General features: G+C 44.0%; 1 protein-coding gene across 1 annotated transcript in view; it reads right to left on the reverse strand.

Annotated features, from left to right (window-relative positions):
- Positions 1-13,710, reverse strand: part of Cfap54 (cilia and flagella associated protein 54) — a 284,397-nt gene that overhangs the window by 263,467 nt on the left and 7,220 nt on the right. Inside the window, exons 2-5 of the mRNA XM_021174289.2 lie at positions 8,819-8,924; positions 5,528-5,671; positions 3,906-4,077; positions 423-481 (exon numbers count right to left, since the gene is read on the reverse strand). Coding sequence (XP_021029948.1) covers positions 423-481; positions 3,906-4,077; positions 5,528-5,671; positions 8,819-8,924 — 481 coding nt within the window. The remainder of the gene's footprint in view (positions 1-422; positions 482-3,905; positions 4,078-5,527; positions 5,672-8,818; positions 8,925-13,710) is intronic.

The raw sequence follows: 13,710 nt of genomic DNA on the forward strand, positions 1-13,710 counted from the left end.
GTCCGTTATCACGTGTGACAGGTGTGATGTCTGACACACAGAGACACTAGAATAAGCCTGTCAGCGTTAATAATCCCCCACTCTTTCTTTAATATGATTACACAGTCACACTCTTCAGACACACCAGAAGAGGGCATCAGATCCCATTACAGATGGTTGTGAGCCACCATGTGGTTGCTAGGAATTGAACTCAGACCTCTGGAAGAGCAGTCAGTGCTCTTAACCGCGGAGCCACCTCTCTGGTTTGATAACCCTCATTCATTACATATGGCCCTCACTTCGTGTGATTACTATTAAAATCAAGACGGACACATTGGATCACATGTATTCACTGTTAAGTGATCCCCTGGATACTCTTTGCGCAGCTCAGCACCCAGTGTATGGTATAGAGAGCCAGGAGGGAAAAGCGTTACATCCCATACCTTGGAAGACTGTCCTATGACCATCAGCTTCCGACAAATGGTGTAGATGTAAAGGGTACCTGAGGAAGAGAAAGATCGTCAGGATGCTTTGCGGTCCAAAGGCTGAGACTGTATATTGCAGTTTCTATGGCTTAGGTCTGCCATGCCCCAAGCGAACGCTCTCCTGGGGTTTGATGATGGGAGGAGTGATCATCCTTAGCATTTTTCCTGTCACTTCAGCACAAGATCACGGAAATAAGCAACGTGATCATATTTTAAACAGGGTGACGCCACAATCTTCCGGTCTCATTTTATGGCATTGCGAGTTTTTAAAATATACTGGAGATAATATTTTAGCAAGTAATTTATATATACCTTGCGGTTTTATTATCTTCTATGAGCCCAGAATGGCCCTAGGTGGCTTCCTTATGGTTGAAAATGAGAGATTTATCTCTGAATAATATTAGGATACATTTAATCAAGAAGGAAGTCCAGTGTGGTTTAAAACTTGAGACAGGTGAGAAGCTGTGTTTTACCCCTTGCCTGCCTCGGATAATATTCACCCCGTTATTAACTCATTCCCTAGAGTCAGTCTAACAGAAACTACCATCACAGTATGATTTTTGTGTGTGTGTGGGGGGGCAATTAATTACAAGAGGAAAGCAGGCTGGAGGCAGGATGGGAGGGAGAGAGAGCGTCACCAGACCTCCGTTTGTGGGTAAAGGACATGATCGTGCTATAAGCCTGCTTGAAAATGCTCGCACTTTTCAAAGGCTTGGCTTGTAATGGCACGTAGTCCAACCGTTTTCTACAAAGTAGCTGATCTAAAATTGACAACCATCAAAATTCAACTCTAAAAGCATCTGCTCCAAGAGCCAGTCCTTGAACCTGCTCAAAGCCATTCTATGTACCTCGGCTTGGCTGTGCTAAAAATACTGCTCTTGGTTGGGCTCAGTGGATAAAGTGCCAATTTTGCAAGCAAGAGGCCTTAAGCTAGCTGAATGTATGGTGTACACATGTGACCCCAGTCCTGGGAGGGGAGAGAAAGGTGAGTTTCAGGGACTCACTAAGGAGCCAGTCTGGCCGAAACAGTGAGCTGTAGGTTCAGGAACAACACCTTGTTTCAAAAGACAGTAGAGGAAGACATGCTAACACTAATCACTACATTCACAGGAGTGTGTGCACGCATACACACACAGGTGTATACATACATATACACTAGACACACATATATCCTACACTATACACATATGTACACATATATATGCTATGCACACATGCATATACACACACACATACACAATTACATTACACATACAAGCATATATACCCTATATAGACAGGGTGGGGAGATGCAATATGACTGATTCTTTGTAGAAAGGAAACACAGTCACCAACTAGGGCAGAGCCCACAGGAAACACAGTCTGTCCAGCACAGCATGTGACACAGGTTCAAGCCAGGCGCCTGGAAAAACATGTCAGCAGCAGGGGGCTGTCCTCAGGAACTACAAAGGCTCTTCTGGGGTTCAAACCCTGCCTGTAACCTTACCAGCCTTAGCTCATCCTGACTGACCACAGTTAAATTTTTCTTTAATGGTTCAGGATTTGGGCCTGGGCTCACTAAGTTGCACAGCAGGAGCCACGGGCAAGAGTAGATGGTACAAGATGGGACATAGACTGAATCTTTATGAACTCAGAGAAATTTTGAAAGCCAGCTTTTTTTTTTTTTTTGCCAAATCCATCCATACCTTGAATTTACTGAGCCCGATCAAGGGTCTCCTTTTCATCAAAGACAGCCACTGTCAAAATCATCTGAAAATCTAGGTTAGCTGAGTTCAGTTACTTGAGAATATTTGAAATCTTTCAGAAAGAATCACAACTAGATATCTTAAGTAACCAATGATATACACTGTAAATGTAATAAGAGGTTAAATGCACTTTGATGAGTTATCAAATGCATAGTTTTGACTGCTTAAAATGCAAACTGTAAAAGCCTTGGGGCCTGATCACTGGCTAACCCCAGAGTTGAACCAGCTTTGCCCGGAACACTCCATGTGCTTTATGGCCCTGACTCCTCTAGCTCCTTGTTCAGCATTTTATGCACATTGCCAGCCCCGCCCCCTCCATTAGCCTGGCCTCTGCTTTCCTTATCTGCCTTCTTGCCTGTATTGGCGCCACAGCAGCACCTGCCGCTATTTGTTGATGCACCGCCTCCCCGCAGCAGGCAGAAGAATGTATTTGCTATCTGTCCCTGCTCCCCAGACACCTAGGGCCATTCTGGGCTCATGGGGGGTACTCAGTAAGTCTGAGATGACTACACTAGGCAGGGGTCACTAATTGGTGAGACCACGTTTACAACATATATGGCCCACCACCCAGCAGCTCCACTCCTGGACACAGATCCCAGAAAACCACACCTCCAATCTTTTGAAACAAGACAAACAAAGATGGTCATGGCAGAACTGTTTGGCTAGGTGCCCCTCCATAAGGAATATATATGGGGAGTTAGAGTCACATCCTGGGACCTGGTGGATCCTACAAGAATAGCATTGACTTGGGGATCCAGGAAACAGAAGAGTGTCGAATTCAAAGTCATATTTATAAACACCAAGATCAGAACCAGAAAAGAGACAAAGGAGATGGAGATACAGAACTCTAATCTCTCTTTCTCTCTCTCTCTCTCTCTCTCTCTCTCTCTCTCTCTCTCTCTCTCTCTCTCTCAAGAGGAAAGATGTAGGAGGATTGTTTATTCATTCATTTTATTTATTTATTCATTTATTTATGAGACAGGGAGTATCACATAGCCCTGCTGCTCTTGAACTCTTCATCTTCCTGCCTAAGCCTCCAAACGCTAGAATTACAGGTTTATGTCACTACGTTACATTTTCACCTTGAAGAGGACAGCGTATACCATTTCTACTCCTCCAGAGACCCCAGCCTTGCACATGCTGTTCACTGTCTCTTGGGTCCAGAGGCACTGGCCCCTGCCCTGCCCCACTTTGCCAGCAATGCCTCAGCACTGACTGAAGAACCAGACAGACAGACAGATCCTTACTCAAAGCAAGCTGGGTGATGGGGGATGTCCCTATGTAGAAAGCCAGAACCACTGGCCAGGGTCTTTGAGGAGAGGACAGAGAAAGCAGATGATTCTTAGACTCAGTCTACCACTGGTCTGCCCCCATTTGTCTCCCCCACGTATCAACTACAGTCCCTACTTTTCATAGATGTGAAACCAACCACCCCATAGCCACTGATCCTTCCTTTGGTGAAAACCCCCAAAGTCTCTACTTGTGAAGGCAAGTTAAAATGTGATCCAAATATAAAATAATAATAAAAATACAAGTATTCTAGCATACGTATATGTATTTGCGTTCAATTATAAAACATATAAAAACATACATATAAAAACGTGTACATTTTAAATCACAAAACCGTGTTACCATCAAACTTGGCATTTAAATAGCCATCTGAAAGACATGGGAAGGAAGGCATCTCGGTTCGCACCGTTGAAGATAATCCAGCAGAGGTGCTCCTGAGGGAGAGCCACCTGCATAATGAGCCTAAAGGAGGACAAGATGTGCAGGCATTGTCTCACGGATTCCTCATTCTGCAGGTTGGCATCGCTTTCACAGACCAGCTGGTAGTTGCAAATATTTTTTCCACTCAAAGCATGAAACTGAAAGACATGAAAAAAATATATGAATATAAACCAGGCTTATATAATTCAAAAAAGGCATTTCTCAAAGATGTTGAAAAAAAAAACCCTAAAATTCGAACCTTTCTGTTTAATTGGTTTAAAGGATTGGCAGGCAAAGAAATACAATACAGGCTTCATTAGAAAATTCGTTAAGATTAGCTTTCCAGAGGCGAAAGAAAATCCCACACAAAACTACTGAAATCCCATTACCCTATTATCTCATTACCATTCAGCAAGATTTGTAATCTCATCCAAGAGCATTTTAACCTATTTATTAACTCAAATGTGATTGTCTCGATTTATAGAATGCTTTCAGCAAATGTTGATTGACCACTACTATTCCAAGAGAGACTTGAAAAAGAGAGAGAGAGTGCCTTAGCTCATGGCAGAAGCGAAATGTTCCAGGCACAGGCAATGTTAGGACTGCTTCAGGTGTCTGTCATGGTCGCTGAGTACAGAAGAGACCATCAGGCACCCGGGAATTACAGGCTGTTATGACTGAGTGCAGGGAGCCAAACTCAGATCCTCGGCAAGAGCAGTGAGCACTCTCTCTCTCAGCTGCAGAGCCGTCTCTCCAGCCCCTGGGCTTGTTTCTTAATCTCTAATACTCTCGTTTCTTTTATCAGTAAAAGGGCAAATCCTTCCACCTCTTAGGGTCATATGGGAGCTGTGAGATGATAAATTCATACAGTGCAGACATTCAGCCATTACCTAGCACAGAGCTCACTTGGTATGATTTTGTTTTTCTGTTGGCTTGCATTTTTATCCCCATAAGGACACCTGGGGTATTTGGAAGGGAACAGAACAAGGCCAGACTATTGAGAGCATCTAGGGAGGGTAAATGTGACAGGGCTCTCAGCCCCATCCTCCTATCAGGGATTCCTTTAGCTCCAGGTCCCCAAGCAAAGTTGTGAAGCAAGGCAGGGCTAGGGGAGGGTGCTCAACTAGTAAATTAATGCTAGCAATTAATAGAAAGTAACACTGGTATGATAAAAATATGGCTTAAAATTTCTTATCAAAAATCTATGTTCATGCTCAAAGAGCACACTCCCCACCCCTTTTTTTTTTTTAACAACACCTATATAAGCCTTGTTTTTCTCTTCTATAAGATGGAGCAATAATAAGATCTAGCACCTGTTTTAAGGATCCAATATGCTTCCCAAAACTCTTTATAAATGAATGTACCTCCAAGTATTAGTTATTATAACAACAGTGCTGGCTACAGAATGAGCTAGCACTTATACTGACATAACCGCTGGAGCTTGGTGAATCCCCCGTCCTGTCTAGCCCTCAAAACTTGTATCAGACACCTTCCAGAGCACTGCCAGATGCCTTACTAGGCAGAGGAAGCGCTCTAGTCACTGTTGGCCAAAGGCTCCACTAATCCCACAACTGGTCACAAGCCCTTAGCTGCTCTTTCCCATCTTACTGTGAGTCTGGCCGTTTCATCTCCAAAGCCTTTGGGGAAGAAGACAGTTTTGAAATGATTTACATCTTCTTTGTGCTCATCGAAATCAGCAACGAACTCCTGGAGATACCGCCCATAGCACTGCAGAAGAGCCAGCTTGTATTCCTGAAATAAATGAGGGCCTGGTTACAGTTTCGAAATGTCGTCTTAGACTGTGTGGTGGTCAGAGTGTCCTTAATGGTATTGGTGTGGGTTGCTACTACTTCCAGAGACAAATACAGCCAGTGAGTCAAGGTAACGTTTGAAAAATAAATGTTACCCTTTGGTACCCAGGGTCCATTCCTTTACAGTGCAAGCTCAACACGACCCTGTGACTAGCATCGCTTCCCAAGCGTATGTAAAGTGGCAGACACTCTCTAGGCAATGCATGTCTGTTCTTGTGTCGAATTCTCAGAAGAGGGCCTCTGGGAATATGGGACTCTCATGACCACCATGATGAGAAGATGCACATTTGTTCTGTAGGTGGTAAAGCCCTCAACATTTCATAGACTCGGAATCTAAGTGTCCAAATCCAGCCTCCCCTGCTCATGATGGCCCACATGCTCAATTCAAGAGTGAGGACTGTAAACCTTGCTACGGAGTCAGGGGTTTGGTGTCCATCACCCACAGGAGATGGTTGACCTGGAAAGTGTCAGCAGGAAACAGGAATAGCATTTGGAAAGCTGAGTCCTTTGCAACTCCTCCACAGCTTCATCCTCTGCAGCCCTGTCTCAAGGGAAAGCCACTGGCCGGGCTCTGAGCCGCCCACCTGCCTAGCCTCCTGAAGGGGTCTCTACCGTCAAACATGGCTCCGTTCTTATCATCAATCATTGCTTGTTCTTATTTCTATGGACTTGTTTGTCTTCTCACTGGTCGGTTTTGAATCTTTCCCATTCTGACTGGATTTGTGTAATATACACAAAATAGGCTAAAAAACCACAGCATCCCACGAGATTACCTGTTCTATAACTGAAATATAAATATAGTCTAAAAGTTGATGATAATACCAACTCAAGTTCTTTTTCATGATTATAAACACCTTCAGTGACCCATTTTCCATCACTGAAAAGTAGATAACTCATCCCCTTATCCTTTCATCCAAATGTAAACACTCTGCCTCGGCCAGCCTACCTATCAGACGCATGGGGCTCCTTAGCAGTAGCCCATTGTCAGCTGACTCCCTCGGGGTCTAACATGCTTCCTCCACACTCACGCACTGCTCCTAAGACTATCCATCTCTACCACGTGATGTTGACCTCTCCATCCCAGAGCTAACAAGATAAAAAAGGCTATATTATCAGCTGTCACTCCACTCCACAGAAATAGAGCTTGGAAGTCAGCTATTTTCCCTCAAACCCTGCGTTTTCAATTGTGTGAGAATCATGGCACATGCATGTGGAGCTAAGAGTTCCTTTAATTTAGGTAGAGGAAGCAGGATCCAATTAGTTCTGTGGTTGAAAAGATCCCGGAAAGAAAGACACCACAACAGAAACGTCTGGATGGCTGATGGCGATTAGACTTGCCAGGACTGAGGAGAGGTTGATATTGCAGGTCCAGAGTCTAATTACAATTTATCTTGGGCTACCTTTTAGCCCCTTTAAAGCATCCCTTGCCTGCCTCTGTGTTTGATCCTCGTGACTTGACTACCAGGTAAAATCACTTGGAATATGTTAACTTAGGAGACCTCCCAGAACTGCCACCAACCAAAAGGCTAAATATGTCATCAGATAGTTATCTGAGGCTTGCACAGATTTCCCACTTTGCCGTGACCTGCCGGCCTCATGTTTCTACCAATTTATTTGAAAGGTGTCCTCGTGTAAGACTAAAAAGTCATAAATGACTATACAGGCTTTGTGAAATTGCTAACCGTATTGGACAAGTGATTTGGGGGAACCTGAATCTGTGCCTCTAGGCCATGACCACTCACATTTGGCTTCAGAAAAAAAAAAAATGATCTCTTTATCTTCCCTGGGGTAAGTGTTGTACTTTTGCGTTGATGGACTTTTAAAAATGGAAGCCTTTCTCTACCTTCTCTGTTTCAGTGGTTCTCGGCCTTCCTAATGCCACTGCAACCCTCTATATAACAGTTCCTCGTGCTGTAGTTACTCCCAACCATAAAATTATCATAACTTTAAGTTAGCTACTGTTTTGAATCGTAACAATTATCTCTGATACACAAGATGCAAGATGCTGGGCGTGGTGGTGCACGCCTTTAATCCCAGCACTCGGGAGGGGCAGGCAGATTTCTGAGTTCGAGGCCAGCATGGTCTACAAAGTGAGTTCCAGGACAGCCAGAGCTATACAGAGAAACCCCGTCTCAAAAAACAAAAACAAAAACGAAAAGAAAAAGAAAAAAAAGATGCAAGATAGCTGATATGTGACAAGCCCAGGGGTCGGGACCCATAGGTTGAGAAACCATGCTCTACTTGGTAACTTTGCCTCCCAATACATAGATTAAAGTCTAAGAAATAGACACACAGGAAGAAAATCAAGCTGGGAAACTGAAAAAAAATGAGAAGGCACTCACTCACACCGCCCATGCCTGGCCTAAAATTCCTGTGGATAAATTAACTCCTTGTCCAACACTGAATAGAACTTGCTATATTTGGACTTAGGCCAGAGATATGGGCTTAAACTCACAAGTTCACAAACTGAAAGCCCAGCCTTGGCAGGGTCTTATCAAGCCAAGCCCAGGCCCATGACCTTCAAAAAGGTAGACCCTGACACAGAACTCACACTATGGTACATGCTCAGTTTCTGGTATAATACTGAGCGGGAAACAGGGCACATATGCCACAGTTGCTAGACTCACAGTAAAGCAAAAATATTCAGAAAACTAGAAGTCATTAAAACAGGACACTGAACAGCCAGGCCACTGGCCTGGGGGGCTGACAGGGCAAGGCCACAGGCCTAGGGAAAAACAACAGGAAATAGTGTCTGGGCTCCTTTGTGTAAGGTAGGAACACGGTGACTCAGCACTTCCTGCTGTGGGTCCACCACACCCTCTGCTGAGCTGAGCTGCCCTCCCATCCCAGGCTCCCTTTGGTCCCTGAAGGAACCACCTGGAGACTTTCAAATACAAAATAAAAGGGCAGGCTTTGTAGTTGTTATGGCTGTTACTATACCTCAGTACAGTTTTACTTATTTGCATATTGTTTCCAATATTTAAAAAAAAATTAAACCTTTTAGACTAGGAAGGGTATCAACCCAAATACTAAGTAGCCAAAGGAGTTTGTTTCTAGCTGGCTCTCTGTCTGTTTTGTAACCACTTACTTTTATTTGACAGAGGCTATCTCCAACCTTCAGGAGCTTCTCATTGTAATAGTCGGATGGCAGCCTGGGAGCATATTTGGTCCAGATATTAAACAGCGTGGTGGCACTGTAAGAGTCATGAAGTAAAAAGACATCTTCAGAATGAGCAGGCAGTGTCAATTAATTAGTGGGCAACCCCTTTCACACCTGCCTTGTGCTGAGTCTTTCTCATATTCCTTATTGTTAACATCTAAGAATCAACAAACATTAGTATAGCTAGTGTGTGCTCACCATTGACTGGAGCCCCTTTTTATATGTGTTTTTAAAAAACCTCCTTTTGAGAACAGCTTTTAACTTCACAGTGAAAAAAATCCAGAGATGTTCCTCCATCTCCTTCCCCAGGCATAAGCTGTGTGTCCTCTATGGGTATCCATCCTTCTGGGGTTCTTCGTCTCAAGAAAGATCTTAGAGGTGGACTCGGAAGTCCAAGGACCATTTTACTAAAGGAAGGAACTTAGTGCAGGCTAGGTAAAGAGCCCGGAAGCAGCCAGGAGATGGAGCAAAAGTCATGCCTTTTAAGTTAGGCATGGGATAGAAAGAGACAAATGATTAATAAAGGAGAAAGCACTCCTGAGAAAGCAGTGAGCCAGTAAGCCAAGGAGAGAGCCATATGGTATATGTTCTGTTATAGCTCCCTCCCCTTCTGCTTTGCATTTCATTTGTTCCACGCATGCTCAGTTCCTCAGGTTGTGTCAGGATTTCCAGTGTTCCTCGGCAGACTGGCTTCTTATGTTACCCTTTTTTTTTAAATATGTATGAGTGTTTTTGCCTTGCATGCATGTATATGCAGTACCCTGGGAGACCAGAAGAGGGCATCAGATGACCTGTAGCCATCTACAGGTGGTTGTGAGGCGCCAGTGGGGGCAGGGAACTGAACCCAAGAGCAGGAAGTTCTCTTCACCACTGAGCCATCTCTCCAGCCCCCTCCCTGGTTTATCTTGATGTAGCTTTTGTTTCGGTTCCTACTTTTTTTGCTGTATCTTGTTACAACTGATGAGGCAACCCTAGCACATCACGTATTGACAAAGTCCAGGGTTTCTGGCAGGGTTCACTCTTGGTGATGTTCTTTTGATGAGCTTCGGACACATGTATAATGATACATATCAGCACTGCTTCAAGATACAATGTTTCACTGTCCTGAAATTCCTCTGGGCTCTACCTACACATTTCTCCCTTGTTCCCTAATCACTGATCTTTTTATTGTTGCCATAACTTTCCTCTTACAGAATGCCACACAGTATGTAATCTTTTCAGACTGCCTTCTTTCCTTCGGGAGTATGTATCCATATTCCTCTATGTCTTCCCCTAGTTCGCCAGTTTGTTTCTTCTACTGATTAATATTACATGATTAGATAAGATTGTCACTTATTTTTCACTAACCTTATAAAGAATGTGGTGGCTGCTTACAAACTTTAACAATTATAGGTAAAACTGCTAAGCGTATCTGGGGTTTGGGAGGCAGCTCAGTTAAGAAAGCGCTTACTGCATAACATGAGGGCCTGAGTTGGAGTCCCAGAACCCACGTAAACAGCCACGGAAGCAGAGCCAGGAGGATGTCTATGATGCACTGGCCAGTAACTATCCTAATTTGTATGCCCCAGATTTCAGTAAGAGACACTGTCTAGAAAACAAAAGATAGCTCTTGATGAAGGGCAGTCAAGGTTGAACACTGGCCTCTCTCTCTCTTTCTCTCTCTCTCCCTCTCTCTCTCTCTCTCTCTCTCTCTCTACGCACACACACACACACAAGTGGAGGGAAGTAAAGGGGAGAGAGGAAGAGGGAGAGGAAGAGAGAGAGAGAGAGAGAGAGAGAGAGAGAGAGAGAGAGAGAGATTGGTATCCACATGTAGGATTTTATATGGATATAATCTTCCTTTGGGTAAGTGCCAAGAGCCACAATTACTAGATGGCATTAATAGCTTTGTGAGACATCATCACTGGTCTTCCACAAAGCCACATCTGCCATTCTGCAACCCTTCCAGCATGAAGCTTCTGGTCTCCTTCATCAGCATTCAGAGCTGTCAGAGTCCTGGATTTCAGCCTTGCAGTCCTGTGTAGGCGGTCTCACAGTTGTTTGAATCTGAAGTTCCCCCGATGTTGTTGTATGTGGAGCATCTTCTTATGTTTATTTTCCATCTGTGTATACCTCTTTGGTGAGATGTCTGTTGGCTCTTAGGCCAACTTTTAAAAACAGGTTGGTTTGAGGTTTTGGGGGTTTGTATTTTTAAGTCCATTGCATATTGTGGACAACAGTTTTGGTTTTTGGGGTTTTTTTTTCTATCATATATGGAATTTGAGAGTGTTTAGTTTACAGCCTAGCCAGGCAGTGATAGTCCACCCCTTTAATCCCAGCACTCAGGAGACAAGAGGCAGGCATATCTCTGAGTTTGAGGCCAACCTGATCTACAGAATGAGTTCCAGGGCAGCCAGTACTACACAGAGAAACCCTGTCTCAAAACAACAACAACAAAGCTTACAGACTATTGTGCCTATGTTTTTTTTCATATTCTTTACACAGAGCAGAAATCTTTAATCTTGATCAAATTAAGTTGTTCATGTCATTGGAATTATGTCTAAAAAGTAATTGCCAAATCCAAGGTCACCATGGTTTTCTCTTCGGAATCTTGCTGTTTGGAGCCTTACATTTAAGACAGGTGATCCTCTGAGCTGATTTCCAGGATGGAGGAAGTCTGTACCTGATTTCATTTTCTTGCATGTAGTTGTTGAGCATTTCCAGCATCAATGGGTCTCAGCTCTATTCCTTTGTCAAACTACAGACTGTACGTCTAGGCTGTGTATTCTTCCCCATTGATTTGCCCAAGATCCTTTCATCAATATCATGCTAGCTGTTTATAAATCCTGAGAGGGTGCTGTATTTGATCTGCCAGCTTTGTTTCTTTGGTTTTTGTTTGTTTGTAACTCATTACAAACAAGGTAGGAAATAAATAGAGACAGGGTCATGGCCCTCCCTTCTCCCAGAGGTCTTTGGCCACTGGCCCATGAGGACAAAAGGGAGCAGAGTCAACAAACAGGGTTTCAGATGACCTTTGTGTATGAACAGAAATGACAACGCTTGGTGATCAGCTTCGGGGACAAAGATCAACTTTATTTGGGGTGAATCAAGATTTATATAGTTTGGGGAAAGGTGGTTGGAATATCCAGTATGGCTGAGGCTAAATAAGGTACCGAGATACCTCATTAGCATGGAGATGCATTCCAGGAATCTCAGGTGCTTGCTGAATGGGTTTGATATCAGGAGAAAGGACGCTGGACCTGAAACTTCGCCAAGGCTACATGACATTCCGCAGGTAGGGGACATGGAGGTTTGGAGCTCCCCAGACAAGGTCAGAGAAGAAACCGTGCCAGTAAACAGAGTCCACCATTTTGCACCGAGCTGTGGGCTTTCCAGCAGCATCAGACTTTGACTTGCTAACTAGCAGGGCTTCCCAACACGGAGTCTCACTATGAAGCCCTAGCCACCCTCAGACCCAATATCTTCTTGGCACACACAGTCCAATGTGGCAAAATTACAGGCACGTGCCACCACTTCAACTGTAGTATTCACTTCTTGTTTTAAGAGGTATGAGTACCTAATACAGGTAGAGTGTCTTAGTTTCTTTTTCTGTTGCTGTGATAAAATACTCTGACATTTAAGACAACTTAAGAGGGAAATGGTGCCGGGCGTGGTGGCGCACGCCTTTAATCCTAGCACTCGGGAGGCAGAGGCAGGCGGATTTCTGAGTTCGAGGCCAGCCTGGTCTACAAAGTGAGTTCCAGGACAGCCAGAGCTATACAGAGAAACCCTGTCTCCAAAAACCAAAAAAAAAAAAAANAGGGAAATGGTTTCTTTTGTCTCACAAGTGAAGGTACAGTCTATCATGGCGGGGGCGTCAAGGTGGCAAGATCAAGAAACGGCTGATTGTGACACATCCACAATCAAGACCTCGTGTTTACCTGGCCTTCTCAAGTCTGTGCAGTCCAGGATGCTAACTCGGGAAGATGCAGACCCTGTGATGCAGAGTCTGCAGCTTCCCACCTAAGATGGTGTCCCATAGACATGCCAAGAAGGTAAGCTAACTTAGAAGCCCTCACAGGTCTTACGAGGGCTTGTCACCTAGGTTTTAAGGAGGCAATTTGAGATTCTGTCAAGTTGGCAGCTAACACTAACTTCACAGTAGTCAGGGAAGGTATAAAGCAGGGGTTCTCAGCCTTCCTAACACTGCGACCCTTTAATATGGTTCCTCGTGCTGTAGTGACCCCCAACCAGAGCATAATTTTCATTGCTACTTCATAACTGTAATTTTGCTACTGTTACAAATGTAGCCCATGAGTTGTAATGTAAATATCTGTTTTCTGATGGTCTTAGGGGACCCCTGAGAAAGGGACCTTCAATCCCCAGTAGGGTCATAACCCACAGGGTGAGAACCACAAGTATAAAGGTAGCAAAGAGGGAGGGAGGGAGGGAAAATGAAGGGGAGGGGAGGATGAGAGAGGGGGGATGGTGCGTGGAGCAGCAGTAGGTAGGTTGGGGGAAATTCTTGCTTTTACTTTATTCTTTTACATGGAGAGTTCAAATATCCAGTCAATCTATTTAGCATTATGCTTTCTTCCGCCATATAGAATAAAAACAAGCCATCGGCATTATAAAAGTGGTTTTTAATTAAAATGAGCAAGGTAATAAATCATTGCCTAATTTATCCATTCATTGAGTTAACCCCGATTTCTTCTCTTTCTCCAGAATGTTTTGAGTGCCTCTGGGATGAAAAGGAAAGGAAAGGAAAGGAAAGGAAAGGAAAGGAAAGGAAAGGAAAGGAAAGGAAAGGAAAGGAAAGGAAAGGAAAGGAAAGGAAAGGA

The sequence above is a fragment of the Mus caroli genome, chromosome 10 (assembly GCF_900094665.2).
Source record: "Mus caroli chromosome 10, CAROLI_EIJ_v1.1, whole genome shotgun sequence".
NCBI classification, from domain to species: Eukaryota; Metazoa; Chordata; class Mammalia; order Rodentia; family Muridae; genus Mus; species Mus caroli.